The sequence below is a fragment of the Talpa europaea genome (assembly GCF_964194135.1).
Source record: "Talpa europaea genome assembly, chromosome: 14".
Taxonomy (NCBI): domain Eukaryota; kingdom Metazoa; phylum Chordata; class Mammalia; order Eulipotyphla; family Talpidae; genus Talpa; species Talpa europaea.
Window position 1 is genome coordinate 92429061 of NC_140082.1, and position 23440 is coordinate 92452500.

At 70.5% G+C, this 23440-nt stretch overlaps 1 protein-coding gene across 1 annotated transcript; it reads left to right on the forward strand.

Annotated features, from left to right (window-relative positions):
- Positions 1-18171: 18171 nt before the first annotated feature.
- Positions 18172-23082, forward strand: FURIN (furin, paired basic amino acid cleaving enzyme; the record flags this gene model as incomplete). The annotated part of the gene is made up of 15 exons (XM_084254184.1): positions 18172-18348; positions 18655-18753; positions 18861-18956; positions 19107-19235; positions 19328-19404; positions 19552-19640; positions 20039-20211; positions 20583-20795; positions 21015-21115; positions 21205-21308; positions 21398-21515; positions 21592-21771; positions 22061-22185; positions 22266-22376; positions 22505-23082. The coding sequence occupies 15 exons, from the start codon at positions 18172-18174 to the stop codon at positions 23080-23082; spliced, it is 2370 nt and encodes a 789-aa protein (XP_084110310.1).
- Positions 23083-23440: the final 358 nt, after the last annotated feature.

Below are 23440 nucleotides of genomic sequence, written 5' to 3' on the forward strand. Positions count from 1 at the left end.
TCGGCCAGCTTTGGATGCAGTAGCTGCCCCAGGGGCCCTGTGAACACACGGGCAGCGGCCAGCTCTGGCCGGGCGGTTCAGTGCCCGCCAAGGTCAGAGCCAGGCACAAGGCCCTGGCCCCGACAAGGAAGACGCCTCTGGGAGAATAAGTCAGCGGCGGGGGGAGGGGGGGGGGGGGAGTGATGAGCTGGGAGACCCGACCCGGCAACCTTCTCTGCATCTGGAAATTTCTGGAAAGCCTCTGATCACAGACCGAAACCCAGCCGGGAGGAAGCGCATCCCAGACAGGCTGACGGCAGCCCCGGCCTCCTGTGATCTGGGCAGGGGTGACCCGCGACCTCAGGACACGCAGTGAGTGTGTGGCCGCTGACCACGCGTCGTCACACCCCCTGCAGACGCTGACTGGCCCGAGCGACTCGGTCCTCCCTCGGGGGCCTCAGCCGTTGGCAGCGTCACCCTCTTATTATGTGGCTAAGGAAGACCAAGCCTCCTCCAGGCGTGGCCACACCCAGCTGTCCACTGCTGGGAGCATCTAGATTCCGGGCTCTGGAGATTGCAGACAACACCCCACACCGCGCAGGGCGTGCATGCGGGGGGGTGCACACCCCCCGAGGTGCGGCTGCGGGTTCCTGGGGCAGGCGCCACATGTCCATCCGACCGTCAGGGGGAGAGGATGTCCTGAGCCAACTCCATACAGGCTGGTGGACCCCACCCCTGGCCAGGCCAAAGCCGCCAGGACCCTGGGAGAGACACATCCCGTCACCGCCAAGGGCGGGTGGCTGGGACCTGAGGGTGGGCTCAGCAGCCGGGGGTGGTATAAAACCAGTCACGTGGGCCGTGGGGGCTCCTCGTGGCTCCACAGCTCTTGGCCCCCCGCCAGCTCTCAGCGCGCCCCTGGGAGGCCAGGTCGGGGGAGAGGGTAGGACCCATTTAAGACTTCACCTCCCTCTTTTCTCCCTGACTTGTACATTTTCCTCTTTCCCCGTCCCTGGTGACTAACCCTTTATTCACCTTGGCGGGCGCCCGCAGCGGAGTGTCCCCCCTTCAGGCCGCGGGCGAGGACCCCAGCCGGGCCGCCCTGTCACACGCCACCGGGAGCCCGCGGCCCAGCCCGAGCGCCTGAGGAAGGCCTGAGCCGGCACCTGCGCGGCCCGCACTCCCGGGACGCAGGGCCCGGCCAGCAGGAGAGGGCCCGCCGCAGGGGACACAGCAGGCCGGGGCTCCGGGAGCGGCTCCCCCGGCGCTTGAGGTCCAGCGCGGCGCGGGCCCCGGGGGCAGGAGGCCGGGCCTCGTCTCGCCCAGTGGCCGGCAGAGCCGGCGGCTTCCTCCTCTGAGGAAGGGGATTCCCCGGGCCCTGGGCCGAGCTGCCCCGCCAGCCGGGACGCTCCCGTCAGCGGGTCCTGCGGCCCCTGCCACGGCGCGGCTGCCCAGCCTCGCGTGTGCGGGGGGCCTGGGCCACAGCCTCGCGAGAGCCGGCGGGGGCGCAGCAGGGTCGGGGAGTGGGGTGCAGCTGTGGGGCGGGGCTCCCTGCTCCTCGCAGAAGCTCCAGGGCGGCTCTCGCTCCCGGGTGCGGCCCGCCGGCCCGAGCTGTCCCCGCGGGCATCTGGCCGGGCAGGGAGCCCCACCGCAGGCAGGCGCTGGGCCAGGCTCCCGCGCCGGTCCGTGTCCGGCCCCGGGGCCCGGAGAGCAGAGGGGGCGCCCAGGACGCCCCAGGATCCCGAGGGCCCAGGCTGTCCTCTGGCCGGCCTCGGCCCAGCTGCCCTGGCGGCCCTTTCCCGGGCAAGGGCAGCCCCCCAGCCCCCCCTTCCCTGCTGTCCCCCCCCGACCCCCGGCCGGCCGGCGGGACCACGGCAGCGGGGGGCGGGAGGGCGGCCGCGCCCTGAGAGCCGGGGCCCCGCCACGGACCCCACGGCCCTCCCGCCCGGCGCTGGCGGGGGTCTCGGGGGGCTCGCGTGGCGCAGAAGAGGGGGCGCCGGAGCGACCCCACGGGCATCCGCGCAGCGCAGACGGGCCAAGGACTTTGCGGCCGCGAACCCGCGCCGGCTGTCAGGTGACGGGCGCTCCGGGGCGGGACCCACCACGTCCAGGGGCTGGGGCGGCGGCCTGGGGGCGGGGGCGGCTGGGCCAGGCCAGGCCCTGAGCTGCTGCAGGTGCGGGACGTGACTCTCTCAGGAGCCGGGAGAGGCTGGACGCGCCCAGGACGCGGTGAGCTCCCATTTTAGCCCATTCCAGCGTCTCCCCACTTTCCCAACAGGACCTAGAAGTGCCCTGCGGGCCGCCCCAGGGGCACCCACTCCAGACGGCCCAGGCTGACGCGTCTGTCCCTCCGCCCCAGGCCCCCCAAGACGGTCTTACTGAGCTGTGGAACCTCCTTTTTTAAGATTTACTTTTATTTATGTGTAGAAGAGCTGGGTGCAGGCCAGAGGTGCGGGGGTGAGAGGACTCCCCAGAGACAGAGCGGGGAGCAGGACAGGCAGAGGAAATCCACTGCTGAGGGGAGCAGCGGGGAGGCAGGGGGTCTGCTGCGCCCTGAGGGTAGCTCCTGGCCCGGGACCGGACGCAGGCACGGGGGTGACGGTGCTGAGACTCAGCCCCTCCTGGAGCCTGTCTGCCCGGCGTGAGGGGAACCGGGGGACTCGTCCCGCTCGCAGAAGGGGAGACTCGCCCTTGAGGTTGTTGAGCTCGCGTGAGCTTAGCTGAAGTCGAGCAGGTGTGCGCAGTCCCAGCCCCTCCCTCTCCCCCCGGGCCTCTGTCTCTCCAGATTCCGCGTGGGCTTGTCACGGCGACCAAATGGGGGGCTGCGTGACACCCCCGGCCGGGCGCGGCCGGGCGCTGGGCAGAGGGCGCAGACCGAGAGGATGGGACCCCCTCCGAGGCCGCGAGCTCCGCCCTCCCCGGCGTCCCTCTCTGTTGCACGCGTCTGTTGCTTGTTTTGTCAGAATCAACACGCATCACCTGCAGCCCCCCCCAACCCCCCGCCCCGTGCCTGCCTCCCTCTCCCTCCCTCTCCCCTTGTCTCTCTCCTCGGGTGATCTTCTGAGCAGCCAGAGTTGGGAACCTGGAGGTTTTAAGCTGCACGCGTCATTAACACCCTAGGGTGCGCTGGGTTTTCAGGAAGACTGTGTGAGGACCCAGAGTCTCTGCAAGTCCCAACAGCGGAGCCCCAGGAGCAGCTGAAGGGAGCTGGTCCCTGGGGCGCAGCCCTGGCAGCTGGAGGGCCCGTCCTGACCGCAGGTCCCTGAGGCCAAGGCCCCTGTCTCAGGCACTGGGCCCAGGCACAGAGCCAGCCCGGCCTTGATGAGGGCCTTAGACGTGCTTTGGGGAGCCCCTGAGCCCCTCTAACGCCACCCTCCAGCGCACCAGGCAGGCGGCCTCACGGCCAGGGAGGAGGAGGTGCGAGGAATGAATGAATGAAGAGAAAGGGCGAGGACTGGGTGCTCCTGGGCGGCCCCCGAGGCAGCAAAGCGCCCGAGCGGCCGAGGGGAAGGTCAGAGGTGAGGTCAGCGCACCTGACAAGGCGCCGGCTTCCAGCCTGACCTCGGCCCCCAGCGCCCGGTGCCCGCGGGTGTCAGGAGGGCCCTGCAGTGTTCTAGAGTCTTCCATGCTTGAGTAACGGAGATGCAATTTTTTTTAATGGTGTGAAATTGAAGATTCTGAAAGAGTCACACTGAGAAATCGTAATTTGGTCCCACCAGGCGGGGGTCCGAACGTGGAGCCACCCGAGGCCTTGGACACGCGACTCCCCGTCTCTGCGGGTCCGTCTCTCGGTCCAGGAAGGGGGCTGGGGAGGCCTGGCCCAGGTTGCTGGGGCGCGGCGCGACTGTGAGGATGCCGGGCAGAGCCGGCCCCGCGCCCTGTCAGGAGCACCCGCCACCCCCCTGTGTCCTTCTCGCCCTTCGCCAGCCCTGGCCGCCGTGCCCGACGAGGACAGGACATCCCCGCGGCGACGCCACAGCACCCAGGTGCTCCCGCCCTGCCCCTCCCGCCCAGCCAGCTGCGCCCGGCCGGCCCGAGGACACCCAGGCGGATGGACAGGCCGAGGGCCCTGCGGGGCAGCCGCTCTGTCCCCCGGCCGAGGCCCTCCCTTCTCTTCCCTGCCTGCCCCAGCCCTTGCCCCCTGCACACCCCCTCAGTGTTGGGGCATTTGAGAACCTTCCTCCGCCATCCTGGCGACCCTGACCCGGTGAACGAACGAATGCACTAACGAGCGATGCCTGCCCTGCTGCTGCCTTGGGCCTGCTTGCAGGGCCCGCGGCGGGGCCGCCCCAGCGGCCTGAGCTCCTCCCGGGCGCCTCCCCGAGTGACTCAGCTCGGGCAGCCGTGGGCCAAAGGTGACTTCCTGAGGGCGGTGAGCCCCCGTCTGGTCAGAAGGCCCAGCTCTGGCTCCCGCCCCCAGCAGGGCCTCCCAAGCTCAACTCCTCCACTGTGGGGCCCCCTTCACACCCAGCTGCTTCTCCCCCAAAATAGCAACAGACCCCAGTGAGGACACACATCCAGCCGCTCCCCGGGGAGCTCCAGGGCTGCTTCCCTGAGATAGTGCTTGGGGCCAGAGGCTGGGCCAGACAGCAGGACAGATGCCACGCCCCCAGCTTTGTCCCCAACCCCAGCGTCACCTTGGATCCCAGTTTCCCACCCCCCAGAGATCCTGTGCACGCCCCCCACTCCATGCCCGACAGGAGCTCACAGGCCGAGGCCGCCCTGTGGCCTGGCCCTGGGGGCGGTCCAGCCACCACCTGACCCTGGAACCTCTGCTGCCCGCCCGCACTCGCCAGAGCCCTCGGCACCCACCGCCTGTGCCACCTCCCCTGCCCAGTCCTCCGTGCGCCCAGTGGAGGGAAACTTGGGGAATGAGCTCAGGCAGCGGAACTGGGCGCCGGGGACAGGGGACCAGAGCAGAACCGGCGGGACGCTGAGGCTTCACCATCCGGCGGGGGAAAGGCAGACGATTCTAGATGGCGCCGGGCGAGCGCCATCCACATGGGAGAGTAAAACTAGATCCCCAGTTGACGCCACACTCACGCTCGGCCGGATCCCAGGCTGACAAGAGAAGAGCAGGGAGCGCGTTTATTCATTTTTTTATTTTTTAAAAGATTTATTTATGCACACAAGACCTGGGGTGCAGGCCGGAGGTGCAGGGGGTGAGAGGACTCACCGGAGACAGAGTGGGGAGCAGAACAGGCAGACTGACGAAATCCACGGCTGAGGGGAGCAGCGGGGAGACAGGAGGGGTCTGCTGCGCCCTGGGGGCAGCTCCCTGGCCGCGGGGATCGAACTGGAGCTGGGAGGCTGGGACAGCTTCATAGGTTGCGTCTTAACCCCTTGCGCCACCAGGGAGGCCCTGAGCACATTGAGAAGATTTCTGTGACCTCAGAGTCAGGACCGGCTGCTTCTTTAAATGAACCTTTGCTTTAGCTGCGTCTGCGCTGGGAAAGCAGGCCCGGCGGTGCGTCCGGGCGACCCAGCTCAGGCCGAGACAGCGGGGCCGCGGGAGCCCAGGCCGGACGAGGGCGGGGGCCCAAGAGCCGCGGAGGCAAAGCCTGAGCGAACTTTAAACCTCAGGCGCGACGCGCAAGACCACGGCGAGCGGGAGGGGCCGGGCCGGGGGCTCGCCAGCCCCACGACAGCGGCAGAGGCCGGGGCGTGGAGAGTCAGGCGGGCTGGAGCACGGCGGCCTCACCCACGGGGTGGGCAGAAGCTGGGTGTGGGCACCCCACGCACCAAGAGGAGGGGGCCCCGCAGGCCCCAGAAGCGTGAGGGCAAGGAGAGGAGACTCCATCGCCAGGACGGCCACGAGCCGGCCCGAGCTGAGGCTGGTGACGGCGTCTTAGCCTGGGCCCCGCACAAGGCCGCATCCAGCTCAATGGCATTTAAAATCTGAGGGGTCAGAGGTCGGAACTGGCCGATGCACCAGCCCGCGTGGGGTCCCCTCGGGATCAGTCATCAAGGTCTGACAGACCCTCAGCAGAGTGCCCGGCCCGGCGGGGGACACGCGGCCTCTGCTGGGACCTCCCCCCCCCCATAGCTTGTACACCCTTGGGGACGGCCCGGCTCGACCTGCCGCATCCTGCAGGGTCCCACCACGTCCTGCCTCTTCCCCAAAGGGGCCCTGACTCAGCAGCAGACTCAGCAGGGCGGGGAGGAAGTGGGGGCGGCAGTCGCGCGTCACGGCATCGGCCCGGGCACCGGACCCCAGCCTGAAGGTCACCTGGTCTCTCCCAGGTGCACCAGGCCTCCCCAGTTTGCAGGTGCCACCCCAGGGGGCAGGTCCGGAAGAGCCCCCGCAGCTGGAGCCCCCCAAACGCGGGTGTTTGGAGAGTGCTGCGGGCCTGCACAGGCTCGCTGGGGACACTGAAAGGCACAAAGAGGGAGCGAGACCCAGCCCGGAACGCGTCCATCCAGCGGGCCGCGGCCCCGGCCTCCCGGAGCGTGGGAGCACCGCTCGCTCTTGCTGCGCCCGCTCCGCGGCCCTCGGAAACACAGCGCAGATCGGTTTTGTTTAAAAACTATAGACCAGTCAAAACCCGCTCCTCCTGCTCCACCCGGTGCCCGCCACGCTCCCCGCCCCCGCCCCCCGCATGAGCCCAGGCCCGGTCGGCTGGCCCGGAGGCCAGAGGTGGACACAGCCCCGCCTCTCAGAGCAGGGGATGACCTGCACCCTCCAGCCCCGCACACCAGGTTCCCTCGCTGAGTGGGGGGCTCCGTCCACAGCCCCTGGCACACGGACACCGCGACACGCACATGGAGGCCCCAGAAGGGCTCCCCGCTGCGGCGCGCGAGCACGCCCTCGTCCGTCTTGCCCTCCCCGTCGCCAGGAGAAGCCCGGTGTTCAGAAGCATCTCAGCTGGGGTGACGGCAGGGCCCCCTGGCTCGCCCCAGCCATCCTCCCTGCACCAGCCCAGCATCCGGGACTCACGTCCTCCCCTCCTGTGGCACCAGCAGGGGACTCGTCCCTATCGCCCATCAGGGACGAGTCAGCCCGGGCACCGGACCGAAGAGGTGGAGGTGACACGGTGACGCGCCTCCCGCAGGGGGCCGGGCGCCTGCGGCCACACACAAGGCCACCCGCACCGCAGGCGCCCGGCCCACAGCAGGGCCTGCCCAGGACAGGCCGGCCACCCCCAGAGGGCACCGGCCAGGGATGAGTGCTCAGATGGGCGTGTGCAGCCACGGTGTCCTGGGCCCTGGCGCCTGCCACGGCCCCACATCTACCCACTGTGTCCCCCTGACTCAAAGCCCAGAAAGTCCAAGTTCTATCAGGTCAACTCACCCTGGACTCACTCCACACTTGTTGACTGTGGGGGCGGGGCCCGGGCACAAGTGCCCTCTGCCTCCCGGACCGACTGTCCAGTCCCGGGCCCCGCCCCCTTGGCCGGGTCCGACGCCCTCCCTGCCCCTCGGGCAGCCTCAAGCCTGGGGGTCCGAAAGGCAGGGCAGCAAAGGCACGTTTCCTTCCTCGGCCCCACGCTCAGGCTCGAGTGCTGATGGAGTGGCCGCGGCTCGTCAGCTGCGAGCGGGTGGATCAGCGATGTCTGTGGTGGGGGAGGACACAGAAGTGGGGGTCCATGTGCTGGCTTGGCCACCACTGTGACCCCCAGGTGTGTTGTCCAACGTGAACCCTCGCGTGGGAGTTCCCACGGAGTTCCCCCAGTGCTCCCCTAGGCAAGGTGCCCCAGTGACCCAATTTCTGCGAAGACCAAGCCCTTAGAGAAACGCTGCAGTAGCTGAGAGGGGATTTTGTGCTGGTTCGTGTCTCATAGCCACTTCCTGGCCCAGGTGACCTTCCCGGCACCTGCCTCGGGGTCACAGGGCTTGTGGGGTTTAATCTGTGAGGTTGCAGCTGACGTTTCTCTGTGAGGAGAGCAGAGTTCTCAGGCCGCCTACACCCCTGGCAGCACCCACGGGGACCGCAAACCCCCGCCCGGCTCCCAGACCGGCCGGCTGGAGCCACGTCTACCGATGGGGCTCGAGACCGCATGGCAGGTGCACGCGGCTGGGCCAGGCGGGCTTGGGTCGTCCCTGCCCAACCCCAACAGCCTTCTGCAGTGCCGCGCGGGAGTCTTGTTTGGCCCCAGAGACGACCCCCCTCTACCAGTGTCCAAGCCTTCTGGGTGCAGGGTGCCCTGGCGCTGAGGGCAGGCCCTTGCTGCTGGGCTGGGGTCGCAGAGAACGGCGTGGGGAGGAGGTTTGACGAGATCCCAGAGTTTCCCGAGAGCCGGAGACCTGGGGCACCACCCTGCATGCCCTGCCCAGCCTCCCCTGCCCGCGCTCCCCCCTGTGCCCCCCCACGCGCTCAGCCGGGGGGGGGGGCTGCAGGTGCTACGTGTCCTTTATTCCTCGTGTGTTTTTGTAGATTCACGTTTCCTACGATGAAATCATTTGACGGCCTCTTGTGGCGCGGCCGATGGGCGGGCGCGGCCCTGCCCGCACAAGTGGGGTGCTGCAGGGCAGCGGGGCACGGGCGGCGCCCGCACAAGGACGGGGGGGGTGGGGGCTGCTTGCAGCGCGGGCCACAGCGGCCAGTGGGCTCGGGCGCGCCGGTGTCAGCGAGGAGGGGCGTGGCCCGGGGCAGCCGGGGCGAAGGCCCTGAGGTGGGGTGCGATGGGCGCTGGAGAAACCGCAGCGGCCAGTGTGCTGGAGCCCAGGGAGCCTGGGAGGAGGCCGGGGGAGGGGAGGGCGGAGGGCGCCGGTAGGTGGGGGCTCCTGTGGTGCAAAAAGCCAAATTTTCCAATAGGAAGGGGTTGAGTTCTGGCAGAAGCGCAACCCCAGGGGGAGAGAACACCCGAGTCCAGTCGTGGACGCCAAATGCCGACGCCAGGAGCAGCGGGCCGGACAGAAACCGAAAGACCGTGAGAGGACGAGGCAGGCCTGGGGGCCCCCCGGGGCAGGGCGGGGGAGACGGGGTGCTCTCACCCGGGCCGGGGTCTCGGCGGGTGGGAGGTGGGCGTGGGTGGAGGCCTCCCCGGCTCCCCTGGGCTCCTGGGGGAGGGTCTCTGGCGGGCTCTGGGCTTCCCCAGCCTGCCCTATGGAGGCCTCGGTCCCAGAACCTGGGCCCGGGTGTCGGGAGGCTGCGGCCCAGCCCTGCCCCGGGGCGGGGCTCAGAGCAGCCTGAGCTCCATGGTCCAGCTGGAAACTCGCCCATCCCCGAGAGGCCAATGGCGCTCACGGGCTCCGTCAGGCCGCCGGCCGCTCCCGGCCGCGGAGCTCCAGCGGGGAGCCCGGGCAGACGGTGACAGAGGCCAGAGGGTTGGTGGTGAGGGCGGCGGGCGGGAGGAGAGCGGGCGGAAGGCCGCAGGGAGGGGCTGGCCCGTCGCCGTCCAGCTCGAGCACGGCCCGGCCGTCGGCCAGCAGGGACGCTCCGGACGCACCCGGGGCCCTCGGGCCCTGCCAGGACCTGACACAGCGTCATCGTGACAGTCACGGCCGCAGATCATTATCGCCTAAGTGGTGTTTTGGCGCGTGTGTGTTTGTTCGACTCCGTATGGGGAGAGGCGGCCAGGCCGGGCCCGCCCGCGGGACGCAGGGGAGCCCCCCTCTGCAGCACAGGCGCCTACGGGGACCCCTGCTCCCTCCGCCCCGTGCACCGCGGGGCCACCCAGCAGGGCCTGGCCAGGTGGGCATTATGGCCGGGAAGTCCGGTCCCCGCCCAGCCCTTGCAGTGGCCACTGGGGTCAGCTGACCTGACCTGTTCAGGGCCTGACAATCCTACTTCCCGTCCCTGTGACCTCGAGCGAGTCGTTGAAGCCCCGAGACGGGAGGCTCCGTCCGTGAAACGGGTGGCGCTGCCCGAATCAGACTGCTGGGCGGGTGAGGTCAGGCCCCACATGAGCAGGACCCGCACGGGGCTGCCAGGCCGGGCCTCGCGTCCTCGCTGTCAGCGGGGCCACCTCGCCGTCGGCTGTGGACACAGGACCTCGCTGCCGAGTCTGACTCGCGCGTGTGGCTGCGTTGGCAGCCGGCACCCTCGCCGCTGGCCAGCAAGAAGGGCGCAGCGGCGGATTTCATTCGTAAATGATGTGTTGAACCGAGGGAAGGCCTGTGACCGTGTGACGTAACAGCCTGCCCCGCGGGGGTGGGGGGGCGGGGCGGAGCCAGGGGACACCCGCCCGCTGCCACCAGGGCCTGCCCCGTGGTGTCACCCTTCCCAGCAGACCGCGCTGTTGCTTCACGGCTGGTTTGTGGTCGTGTTTGTGTCCATTTTCCCGCCAGGATTGCTGAGTCAAAAAAACAACTTGTCATAAGTTCCCGTCTGAGCTCAGGAAGGGCGTGTGAGGCCAGAGGAGAGACGGGGTGCAGCTGCGTGGGCGTGGGGAGCCCACACACTGGCCCGGCAGCGGGGGCCGCGGGGGGTCGCGGGGCAGCGGAGACTCAAACATGCTTTTCTGTCTAGTTAAGGGTTACGACCTTTGAAGGGCGACGGATGGCGGGCGGCTGGGCCCCACGGAGCGCGTACCTGACACAGCATCGCTCGCCTCCAAACCACTCAGAGGCGGCCTCGGGCCCGCGCAGGAGTGCAGGAGGCCAGGTCAGGGCCCAGTGCGAGGAGCTGTCCGCGGGGGCCGCCCCCAGGCCATCTCGGAGCACCTCTTCTCTCCAGCACGGAGACAGCCGGGGCCCTGGCAGGGAGGGGGCCCCGGGGCGTCGGGCTGCAGAGCCTGCCCCATCCTGGGAGCACTGGGTATCTGGAGTGGGTTCGGGGCCCAGCCCCAGGCAGGCATCGGAGCCTGGGGTGAGCCCGTCCGTTTGCCCCAGGAGGCGCCCTGTATCCTGCGTGTCACGGCCTGTGAGGGCCATGCTGACCTCTGACCTCACAGGCAAGAAGTCAAAGGAGAGGGCGGCTTGCAAGATGGCCTTCCGGGGACGGCCCCGAGGCCACGGCAAGCACAGGCAGCGATGCCCACCCGGACCAGAGCACCGGGAGCGGCGCCTGGAGGCTGCAGGTGGACAGGGGCGTCCCGGAGCCATGCCTGGGCCCCGTGCAGGGGCTGAGAGCTGGGCCCCGGGAGGGCCGGCCTGCGGGGTGGGAGGAGGCTGTGGCAGGACGCCCCTGGTTACGGGCCTGGCGCTACACTCAGCGCTTGTCAGGGGTCCCCTGAGGAGCTGGGTCGCTTTTACCCACTTTGCAGATGGGAAAATTGAGGCCCCAGTAGCTCACCCACTCACCTGGGGGGTTCGGAGCGGCATTCAGGTGGGATTCGAGCCCAGAGCTGGACTGGGCACCAGCATCAGGACCTCCACCCAAGCGTGAGGGGCAGCTCAGTGTTCGGAGCCAGAAGGTCACCGTGTGCGGCCCGGAGAGCGCGGGGTGCGGGCCAGCCTTGCCCAGGGAGTCACGGGTGACTCAGGCCGCCACAGCCGCCGCCTGAGGGCACCTATCTCTGGAGGCGTCCAGATGCTTTCCCTGTTGCTCCCAGGCGCACACCCAGGTCCTTTCTCTTCCCCCGTGACGACGGGGAGATCTCTGGGCCTCAGTTTCCCCGACTAGAAGGTGGGGGTAGAATTAGTGCTGCCTCTGGGCTGTGAGGGCGACAGCACCATGTGCAGACGAGGCTGAGCGCCTGCGCGGGCTCCGGGCCTGAGGGTCCTGCCGCCGAGGGTCCTGCCGGCTGGGAGGTACACCTGGGGCCCCCCACGCCTGCAGTGAGCCCCCAGACTGGCCACCCCAGCCACCCCGGCCTGGTCGCCCTCCCCGGTCTTCCGGGGCCCTGCTTCCTGGGATGACCACGGCTTGACTTCCTTGCGCCTGCCCCCACCTGTGTCCCCAGGGCGCCTCCCACCCTGGAGGTCCAGGCGCATCCCCACCTCCATCCTCACAAGCCCTCACTGTGGACAGCACAGTTCTCCGGAGCGGCCCATTGCGTGGACTCCGTGAGAGCCTGACTGCACCCCCGCAGGACCCGCCTGCCGCCTGGGGTGCGTGTTCACCTCCTTTCTCTGCTGCCCCCACTGCTCCCCAGAAGCTTCTGAGCTCACGACTGGGCCGCCTCTCGCCAGAACTTCACACTTCATCTTCATCCTCCAATATCACCTCCTCTGAGAAGCCTCCCCTGATCACCCTGGCACAACCCTGCTTCCCTGTTTGTGTCTTCTCTGGATTACTTCAGAATTTCTCTCGGAGACTGGCTTCTTGAGCTGCTGTCTGCTGCCCTCAAGAAGCACGGCTGGAGCTGGGAGCAGGGTCTGCACCCCAGGGGCTCAGGCAGTGTCTGAGGGCACCAGAGGCTTTCATTGTCCCCCCAAGCCTTCCCCTCCCAACCTCCCTCCAACCCCTGGGAGCCTCGGAGCTCCCCCCCATCCACTGAAAAGCAAGCGAGAGGCCGCCAGGGCTGCCGAGCCGCCCCCAGCTCTCCCTCCCAGGCGTGCCCCACCCCACCCAATGCACCCCTTGGGCTCCTGCAATGCCCCTGCTCCCCAGAGGCTCCAGCACTGCCAGGTATGCACAGCCTTCCTCAGCCGTGTTTGCTTTAGGGATGAAAGCAGTGGAGACCTGTGACTTCCAGAATCGTCCGCTCCTTTCCTGGATGTCATTTTACTTTCCCAAGCCGCTGGTCATAGGGCCCCAGACACTTTGGCCTGGCAGCACCGCGGGGGCGGGGTGCCGGCCACGTCTCCACACTCCGTCCCCTGCTCCCGGTCAGCCCCAGGCCTACCCTGCGGGGCCCTCCGGCATTTCTCTCCCCCCGGGACAGCGGCGTCCCCCCATTTATCTGACATGGTTAAGAAATAGGCTATTTCACATCAGCAAATTCTAAAAATAATGCCTTGCAAGCCCTGGAACATTAAACAATTCAAATACATTTGAAAAAACAGCTTTATTGAGGTACGGCTGATGCTTGACGCACTGCCAGGACACTCTGCCAGCACACGCGAGACTGTGTGCCCTGACCCCGCCGCCGCGGCCCTGCCAGGGTGTCCTCCGGCGGCCGCCAGCGGCCTGGTGCCGGGCCCCGCAGACTCCCCGGCTGGCGCCCCCACGCCCCCCACCTCCACTCCCCACTCGGGATCTCCGGCTCTCAGCGGGGAGAGTTCGTCCCCAGCGACACTTGGCCGTGACAACTTTGAGATCACAGTGTGGAGGGCGCTGCTGGCAGCCAGCGCTGGAGGCCAGGGAGACAGGCCAGCCCCCAACAGAGCAGGATCTGGCCCCGGCGTCAGCAGAGCCGAGGTTGAGAACCCCCTTCTGGGTGGCAGAAGGATCAGAAGACTCAGAGGGTCCTGGTCCCGACTCCTTGGCTCGTCTGGATCAAGGCAGGCAGAGGCAAGGCCCGAGATGCAGGCTCTCCCAGGCGCAGCTTCCCCGGGACACGCCCTGAGGGCCCTGGTGGGAGGCCCCAGGCCCGGCCTCCCGCAGCTGCTCCCCGGTGCCTGCCAGGGCAGGTGGTGCCCAGGCCCGCCTCGCTGCCCAGCTGTGGCGGGCGCCGGCAGGGCCTCGCAGGTACACTGAGCAGGCAGAGCCGGCAGGAAAAGGTGAGCACAGACCCACCCAAAGCTGCAGAAGAGCCGCTGGCCACGCGGAGGCTGCCCCAACGTGAGCAGATACGTCACCACCAGATCACCTCGGGCTCCGCCCCCCACCCACGGACACCGGCTCGTGGGCCCATAAAGGAGGTTCCCCAGGCTGAGGAGCCGGAGCTGGACAGCCCTGCCGGTGGCGGGGCAGCGGAGCCTGACCCCAGGGCGGACACAGGCCTCGAGCAGCGGGCTGGTGAAGTATGGACACGCTTTACTCAGCTTTCCTGGGCAGGGGCTTACTGGTTTCTTGTAAAAGTTACTGCAGCTGCTCCTGAAAAGGCTGGTCCCGAGAAGGCGGGTGGCAGAGAGGACAAAAAGCTCTCGACCCCACCCTGCAGAGAAGACACCAGTTAAGCTGTGCTGTGTCTCCTGGCACGCATGGTGTGGGACTCTGCTTGAAGCCAGGTGTGGGGCGGTGCCAGAGGCATTGCTGGGGTGCTGCCAGGCGAGGGGGGGAGGGGGCAGCCCCAGAGCACCCCAGAAGACAGTGGGAGTGCCTGGTGCCAGGGTGACCTGGTGGGTTTAACCACAGGACCCCCTAGTGGCTCTCCAAGGCCCCCAGATTAGTCCCAAGTCCAAGGGTAAAAAGGCTTGGCAGGCCGGGGCCCCAGAGCCCCACTGAGCAGGTGGGGACCCCTTCAGAGCCTTACCTATAGCCCCGCACCGCCCACAGGTGCTACCCCCTCGGCCCCCTGCCCACTAACTTGGGTGGAACACTGATAACCTGGGTCCGTGGCCCGGGGCGCCAGGGACCCGGCTCCCCGGCCAGCCTCGCTCCCGGGGATGATGAAGGCGCCTGCCCACAGGCCTTGTTGCAGGGAGATAAGGGAGAAGCTGCAGCCCGTTCCAGACCAGCCCTCACCCCAGGGTCTGGGGGTGGGGGTGTGTCCTCTGCAACACATTTGTTGCCAAAGTAGGTGGGGGGCTAAGTAGGAACCCAGGACAGGGGCCCGCTGGCCCCTCTGCTCCTGCCGCGGGGTGCAGCCCTGAGCCGCCGGCTTCCACAGTCAGCTCCTGCCAGAGGCGGGGTGCGGGGCAGGCTGGCGCCTCTGTGGGGTGGCAGGCTGTGGGGTGGCGGCCCCGGGAGGTGCCCCCCAGCCCCTCCTCCTGAGACGCACCCGCTCCCCGGCGCCTACGGCAGGTGGGGCCCCCCGGGGCCGCCGGCCTCGCCGTCCCTGTGGCCGGACCGGGCCTGCAGACCGGGCCTCGCAGGCCGGCACCGGGACGCCCAGGCCAGGTGAGGCCAGGCCCGGCCCTGCCGCCCCCACAGGCCTGCCCGGGCCGAGGACCAGGTGACTCGCTTCCGCCGGCTGCGGGCCTTGCTCTCCTCGTCGCGGCTCCGCCAGCTCGGGGCGCCCGGGGTGCCCGGGCCTGCTCCTGGGAGCGGGAGAAGGTCCGGCCACGGGGTGGAGGCGCCGGGGCGCCCCCGACTGAGCAGCGCGCCCATTTCACAGAGGGGCCGCCGCGGCCCGGGCGGCCGAGGGGGGCTTCTCCCGGGCCGGGCCGGGCCGTCCTGGGCCCGCGGCCCGCGGGCTGACGGGGCCGCCTCGGGCCACAGACGGCGCCTCCGGCCGGGGCTCCTCTCCTGGCGGGGCCTGTCCTCCCGGCCCGCGGCACGGGCGCTGCTCGGGCGGGCCGGGCGCCTGCTGGCCGCGCCGGGAAGCGGGTTCGCGCCCGGCTCTCCCCGCGGGCCGGGCGGGCGGGCGGGCGGGCGGGCGGGCGCGGGGCGGGGCGGGCGCGGGGCGGGCGGGCGCGGGGAGGAGCCGGCGCCGCCGCGCTGACAGCGGCCGAGTAAACAAGCCGCGCCGGCCCGGCCGCTCCCCCGCCCGCCGAGCCAGGCCAGGCCGCGCCGCCGGGTCCGGGCCGGGCCGAGGCCGCCGCCGCCCGGGACGCCGCGGGGACGCGAGAGGCCCGGCCTGCGGCCCGCGCCCCGGCGCCCCGGAAACTTTCCCCGCGCGGCCCGGGTAAGGCGGGCGCGGGGGGCGCGGGGGGCGCGGGGGGGGCGCGGGGGGCGCGGGGGGCGCGCGGGGGGCGCGGGGGGCGCGGGGGCCTCTCCCGGCCGGGCCGCGGACGCGGGGCCCACCTGAGCGCGGCCCGGGCGGCCTCGGGCGCGGCGGGGACCCCAGGGCCGGGCGCTCGCGCCCCGGGGGCGGCCGGCGGGGGGCGCGGGTCCCCGCACACCTGGGCGGCGCGGGCGCAGGTGCGGGGGCGCGTCGGGGCCGCGGAGGCCGCCGCGGGGCTGCCTGACGCGCGCGGCCTGCGCCACGGCCCTGAGGCGCCCCAGGCCCGGCGCCCGCCCGCCGCGGCGCCCCCGCCCCCGCCCTCGCCCCCCGCCCCGCCCCGCCCCACCCCACCCCGGGCCGGCCGGGGGCGCGCGGCGGGCGGCGGGCGGCGGGCGGGGGGCGCGGGGGGCGCGGCCGGCTCGCCCAGGACGCCCCGTTTTCCTATTTCCGGTTTCGGGGCGTCCGCGGTAGATGCGATTTCTCGAGACGGATTCTGCGTTGGAGAAAGTTTGGAAACTCGCGGCCCGGCGGTGCCGGCCGGGAAACTGAGGCCGGGGGGGGGGGACCTGGGGGCGCCGCGGGGGCCGCCGTCACGGGCTGCACCTCAGGATTCCAGGGGAGCGGGCGCCGCCGGGGACGCCCGGCCGAGTCTGCTGGGAGGACACGGAGCCGTGTCCGGGGCAGCCCCGGCCCGCGGGCCCCCACAGCCCGGGACAGCCGCTGGCCGCGGGGGGCGCCTGGGGGGCGCCTGGGGGTGTCTGCTGGGAGGTGCCGGCCCGGCGGGAGGGGCGCCCACCCTTCTGCCGACCCGGGTGCAGGCGCCCGCGGGAGCGGCCCAGCGGCCGGGCCTCCTGGGAGCTCGGGCCTCAGCGGGTGAGTCAGTCGGCGGGTGGGGACCCCATTCATTCATTGTTCCCGGCTCGGCTCCTGGGGAGGGGTCCCCTTCCGTCCTGGAGCCTGGCGCCCCCGTGGCCGCGGCGCCCCCCTCAGCAGGCTGGGGAGCCGGGCAGAGGGAGGCAGGCGGGGTCCCGGGGGTCCCGGGGTGGTGTCTGCGTCTTGCTTGCTTTCTGGGGCTGCCAGGTGATGAAATGGCGGGTCGGCGCCGTCGCCGCAGCTGCAGCTCTTCCGCCCGGTGCTGGCCTGGGCTCGGGCTCGGCCCAGGTGAACCCAGGCTAGGCCTGGGGGCTCCCGCGGGGCTGGCGGTGCTGCTGACTTCGGGTCCCAGGAGGCCCCGGCGTGGTGGCAGTTCCGGGGGAAGAGGCCCTGCTCTAATCTGGCTCCGTCCCCAGCCCCCACAGCTCCTGTTACGTGGGGACTTGGGGTCCCTTCACCCCCTAGGGCTGGATGTGCCCTGCCGAGGCATCCCGGGCTGTGGCGTCAGGCCCAGAGTGAGCCGGTGGACTCTGCCCCGGGCGAGGAGGAGCTGCAGTGTGGCCGGCCGCCTCCTGCCTTCAGCTGTCAGGTTATTTTGGTGTAAACTGAAAATACTCCAGGAACTGGGTTGCGTCCCCCCGGCGGCAGGGTGGGACGGCAGCAGCGGCAGCCCGAGCGTCGCCAGGGAGGCTGGTCTGGCCCAGGGCAGCCCTGCCGGAGCCGGGGCTTCGAGCACCACGTCCGCGGGCCTGCTGAGCTGCTGGCAGAGAGCGGCCTCTTTGCAGCCGAGGTAGTGGAGGGGCTCGGCCCGTGGACAGGCCTGAGAGCAAGCCCAGGGCCCCGCGGGGACCTCCCTTAGCTTCCCCCCACCCCGGGGCTTGGCTTCTGGCTAGTCAGGGGCCGTCCGTGGGGACAGTTACGTGACCCCGGCAGAGGCCCCGCTGTCTGTTTGCCGAAGGAGGAAAAACAACAAGACTATTGATCCAGCCTTACCTTGGCGCGCCTGGCCCGGCGGCTGTTGGCCCTGGCGGCCCGGAGCGGGTTAGGCAAGTCCGGTGGGCGTGGGCGAGCGAGGGGGCTGCGGGGCGGCCTGGCCCAGGCAGCAGGCTCGCTGTTCCCAGGAGACAGTGTCGAAGGCGCCCGGCCGGAGAAAACCAAACCAGCGCCACCCAGGGCTGCCCCCGCTTCCCGGGCCGAGGGTCTCGGCAGGCACCCCCTGGGGCCGCGCCTGCTTTGCTGAGCCAGGAAACATGCGCTGCGTAGACGCTGCCCCTGACAAACTTTGAAAAGCCAACATTTTACTCTTTTATCAAATACAACTGGGTAGTTCTGGAAAACCTGCTCCGGCCCCAGGGGAGAGGGCAGGCAGGCGTGATCCCCCCCTCGAGGGAACGGGGCTCCCAGCTCTGCCCTGCCCTGGTGGGGTGGGGTGTCGGTGTGCCGCGCCCGGCCCCCGCCGCCAGCCCCAGAACCAGCTCCTCCCGCGCCCCGGTTCTCGTGTGGCGTCCGTCTGTCCATCCAGCGGGCAGACCTTGGGTCACGTTCCGACCCCTCGCCCCAGAGCCCCCCAGGGCGCAGCTGGACGGGGACTGACCCTCCCCCTTCCTTCCCCTGTCCCCACAGAGCCGGCAGCTCTCCGCCTCCTGTCCTCGCCGTGCCCACCTCGGCCCCATGCCCCCGCCAGCCGGCCCCGGGCCACGGGCAGCGAGCAGGCACGCGGGAGCCCAGGCCCTGTGACCAGGCCACGGAGACGGGGGCGCCGGGGTCCCGGTCACCTGCCCCCCCCATGGAGCTGAGGCCCCGGGTGCTATGGGTGGTAGCAGCGGCGGGGGTCTTGCTCCTGCTGGTGGCCGAAGCCCGTGGCCAGAAGGTCTTCACCAACACGTGGGCGGTGCATGTTCCTGGAGGCCCGTCCGTGGCTGACAGCGTGGCCCGCAAGCATGGCTTCCTCAACCTGGGCCAGGTAGGTTCGCCTGCCGCGCGCTGGCCCAGCGCAAGGCATGGGGGGGGCCTAGTCTTTTCAGGGGTGGGGGTCCTGCGTTCTGGTAGCCCTTGGGATGGGGGGCCTGCCCTTACTCCTAGCTTACGTGGCTCAGAGGACCGCTGTATTCGGGGAGAGGCACCTCCTGGCCCCGTTCCCCCTTCCGGGCGCTGGACAGGAAGCAGAGCCCCCCGCCCGGTGAACCTCCACCTGGCGGCTGCCACCCCGCCTCCCGCCCCCCGGGGACTGCCAGATGGAACGCCCAGCCCCGCTCCTGCTCCGTTGCAGATCTTCGGCGACTATTACCACTTCTGGCACCGAGCAGTGACGAAGCGGTCCCTGTCACCTCACCGCCTGCGGCACAGCCGGCTGGAGAGGGAGCCTCAAGTGAGCGGCCGCAGCCCCCCCCACCGCCGCCCTCCCCCAGCTCTCGGGGGTGGGGGGAGCGGGGAGCGCGCCTCCCTCCCCCGCCCACACCCTGTCCCCCCCTGCAGGTCCGGTGGCTGGAGCAGCAGGTGGCGAAGCGGCGGAGCAAGCGGGATGTGTACCAGGAGCCCACGGACCCCAAGTTCCCCCAGCAGTGGTACCTGGTACGTGGCCGTGGGGCCTGGGTGCCCAGCCAGCCAGCAGCGGCCTTTAGAGCGGGGCGGGCGGAGCCAGAGGTTTTGGGGTGCTGACAGGACTCCGCAACCCCGCACAACCCACATGCCTGCTGAGTGCGGGGGGCGGGGTCTCTGCAGTCCGGCGTCGGCCAGCGGGACCTGAACGTGAAGGCCGCCTGGGCGCAGGGCTACACGGGACGCGGCATCGTGGTCTCCATCCTGGACGACGGCATCGAGAAGAACCACCCGGACTTGGCAGGCAATTATGTGAGAGGCGGGCGCGGGGGACGTGGGGGCGGGGCTCGGGCGCCCCTCCTGCCACCAGGCCAGGCCCCCTGAGCACGGCTGCTCCCTCTCAGGATCCGGGGGCCAGCTTCGACGTCAACGACCAGGACCCCGACCCCCAGCCTCGGTACACGCAGATGAACGACAACCGGTACGAAACAGCCGCTCGGGCCTCGGTCTCCCTGCTGGGTGGGGGGCCGGGCTGCGCCTGGGCCTGAGAGCGCGTGGCCAGCTGGGGCGGGGCCTCCCCACTGGGCCCGCCCCGCCACTGCTAACGCCGAGCTCTGGGCCCCGGCAGGCACGGCACGCGGTGCGCGGGGGAGGTGGCTGCCGTGGCCAACAACGGTGTCTGCGGCGTCGGCGTGGCCTTCAACGCCCGCATCGGAGGTGGGTGCCTGCGGCTGACGGCCTGGGAGGGCCCTCGCGGGACCTTCCCCTGCCCCTCTCCTGGGCCGCGCGCGCCACCGCCCGCGGCGCCTCCGCACCAGGGCAGATCCGGACCCAGGGCAGGCAGCCGGAGTGCCCCCGAGCGGGGTCTCCCGAGTCCTTCTGTGGCAGGCCTGGAGCCCCACGCTCCCTTGAGACCCCAACTCCCCGTCCTGGGGTGCGGTGGGGGCTGGGCCAGTTCTCCTGCCCTGGCCCTGGCCTGTGGAAGGCAGGAGCTGGCCCAGGGGTCAGGGGCCTGCACACCCCTGCCCTCCCCTGGGGTGCACGGCTGGGAGTGCTCCAGAGGCACCCCTGGCAGCTGGACCCATGCAGCACCCTTCCACCCCCACCCTGCGCAGGGGTGCGCATGCTGGACGGCGAGGTGACGGACGCGGTGGAGGCGCGCTCGCTGGGCCTGAACCCCAACCACATCCACATCTACAGCGCCAGCTGGGGCCCCGAGGACGACGGCAAGACCGTGGACGGGCCGGCCCGCCTCGCCGAGGAGGCCTTCTTCCGGGGGGTCAGCCAGGTGAGCAGGGAGCCGTCTTCGCCAGCCCTCGCTTGCCCCGTCCCTGTCTAAGTCGCGTGTAATTCTCGCTTTGCTCCAAGCGTGATTGCCAACACGCTCGGGGTCTAGGACAGCAGAAGGAAGCAAATAGAAATCCCTCCCTCCCCCCGGAGACCACCACTTAGGGTGGCCTGGGTCTAGTCTGCGCCCAGACAGGCGTGTTTGCACGTACACCTGACCCGCCGGGGGTGGCGGGGGGCCTGGGGACAGGCGGGCGCCAGGAGAACAAGCCTCGGCCTCCGGCAGCCCCCTCTGTTTGGCGACCCTCTGCACGCCCAGCCCCTACCCCCGCCCCGCTGTTCCCCAGCGACCCCAGCGCGCTCTGTCTGCAGGGCCGCGGGGGGCTCGGCTCCATCTTCGTCTGGGCCTCCGGCAACGGCGGCCGGGAGCACGACAGCTGCAACTGCGACGGCTACACCAACAGCATCTACACGCTGTCCATCAGCAGCGCCACGCAGCTGGGCAACGTGCCCTGGTACAGCGAGGCCTGCTCGTCCACCCTGGCCACCACCTACAGCAGCGGCGGCCAGAACGAGAAGCAGATCGTGAGTCCTCCGCCCCGTCGGGCCCCACACGCAGCCGCTGCCCCTCAGGAGCTGGGCTCCCTGTTCCTGGGGTCCCCGAGGCCAGAAGGGGGGGGCCCGGCCCGGCCCCAGCAAGTTAGCAGGGTGCCAGTGGGGACCCTGGGGGTGCTCAGGGCTGTGGGCAGAGGGCGCTTCCGGGTGGCCCTCGGGTCGCCTCAGCCCGGCACGCGCTCTCCGCAGGTGACCACCGACCTGCGGCAGAAGTGCACGGAGTCCCACACGGGCACCTCGGCCTCCGCGCCCCTGGCTGCCGGCATCATCGCCCTCACCCTGGAGGCCAAGTGAGTGCGCTCCCCCGGGCGGCCTGGCTCCCCGCTCCTCCTCAGAGACTGAGCCCCGCTTCCCCCCCTCCTCACCCCCCCCACCGCAGTAAGAACCTCACCTGGCGGGACATGCAGCACCTGGTGGTGCAGACCTCGAAGCCGGCCCACCTCAACGCCAATGACTGGGCCACCAACGGCGTGGGCCGGAAAGGTGAGGACGGCGCGGTCGGGGGCGGAACAGGGGTGGGGGGGTCCGGGGCTCGGCCTCCCCTGACCGCCTTCCCCGCTCCTGCCCCCCAGTGAGCCACTCGTATGGCTACGGGCTGTTGGACGCAGGCGCCATGGTGGCCCTGGCCCGGAACTGGACGACGGTGGCCCCCCAGCGCAAGTGCATCATCGACATCCTCACGGAGCCCCGGTGAGGGCTGGAGCCGGCTGGGGGGCGCCCGCCGTTCCCGGGGCGGGCGGGTGACTGACCCCCCTCGCTCTCACAGGGACATCGGGAAGCGGCTCGAGGTGCGGAAGACGGTGACAGCCTGCCGGGGGGAGCCCAGCCACGTCACCCGGCTGGAGCACGCTCAGGCGCGGCTCACCCTGTCCTACAACCGCCGCGGCGACCTGGCCATCCACCTGGTCAGCCCCATGGGCACCCGCTCCACCCTGCTGGCCGCCAGGTGCTTGCCCGTCTCTCACGCGCATCGCTCACGTGCCCCCACCGCGGCCGGTCACGCGACCGAGGTCTCCCAGTGCTGCTCGAGGGCCCTGGGAGGGGGTTCACCCCACGGGACCCCCGCTCTCCGGGACCCTGGCTTCCACCGCTGGCTGCCGAGTGTGGCGCACCAGCCCGTGCCAAGAACCTGGTTGAGGCCATTTGCCTTCCTGGGGGAGAGGCCGCGGCGTGCGCACCCGGCTGGGAGGGAGCCCCGGGCTGGGAGCTCGGGCGACATGTGCACCTCCCCCCAGGCCACACGACTACTCCGCGGACGGCTTTAACGACTGGGCCTTCATGACCACCCACTCCTGGGACGAGGACCCCTCTGGCGAGTGGGTCCTGGAGATTGAAAACACCAGCGAAGCCAACAACTATGGTATGGGGGTGACGCCGCGGGCTGGGGGTGCGTCTGGGGGCAGCACCGCTAACTCCTGCCTCTTCCCCACCCTCAAATAGGAACACTGACCAAATTCACCCTTGTGCTGTACGGCACGGCCCCCGGGGGGCCGCCCCCACCTCCTGAGAGCAGCGGCTGCAAGACCCTCACGTCCAGCCAGGCCTGTGTGGGTCAGTAGCGGGGCCTGGTGGGAGTCGGGGCAGGGAACAGAGGGTGCACCTGGCTCTGGGGGAGCCTGGGGGCCGTGCTGGGGCCGCCCGCAGCCCCGTGGCCACAGCCGCCCCCTTGCCGCCCGCAGTGTGCGAGGAAGGCTTCTCCCTGCACCGCAAGAGCTGTGTCCAGCACTGCCCCGCGGGCTCCGCCCCCCAGCTCCTGGACACGCACTACAGCACTGAGAACGACGTGGAGACCATCCGGGCCAGCGTCTGCACCCCCTGCCACAGCTCGTGTGCCACCTGCCGGGGGCCAGCCCCCACAGACTGCCTCAGCTGCCCCAGCCATGCCTCCCTGGACCCCGTGGAGCAGACGTGCTCCCGGCAGAGCCAGAGCAGCCGGGAGTCGCCGCCCTCGCGGAACCCCGAGGTGGAGGTCGCGCCCAGGCTGCGCACGGGGCTGCTGCCCTCCCACCTGCCCGAGGTGGTGGCCGGCCTCAGCTGCGCCTTCATCGTGCTGGTCTTCGTCACCATCTTCCTGGTCCTGCAGCTGCGCTCCGGCTTCAGCTTCCGGGGCGTGAAGGTGTACACCATGGACCGCGGCCTCGTCTCCTACAAGGGGCTGCCCCCCGAGGCCTGGCAGGAGGAATGCCCGTCCGACTCCGACGAGGACGAGGGCCGGGGCGAGAGGACCGCCTTCATTAAAGACCAGAGCGCCCTTTGACAGCGCCACTGCCGCCCTCCAGGCCACCCTCCGCGGGCACTTTTTAATTCACCAAAGTATTTTTGTATCTTGGGACCGGGTGTGGGCCCCAGCGGGGAGGCAGGAGGGACAGAGACCGCTTCCCACCCTCCCTCGGGGACCCCCGGCTGCCTGAGGGGGGCCCAAGCCCAGGGGGTCAGGGGCCCTCACCCTGCCACCCACCCCTTCCTCGTGGAGAAAGGAGTGAACCCTTGGGGGCGGCCCCCGGCCCAGCAGTATTCCCTGCGGGGAGCGGCGCCCCCTTCTCTTTAGGGGCTCCTGACCCGGGAGCTGCCCCGTCCCTTCCCCGCCCTCTGAAGCAATAATGGTCCCCACCCAG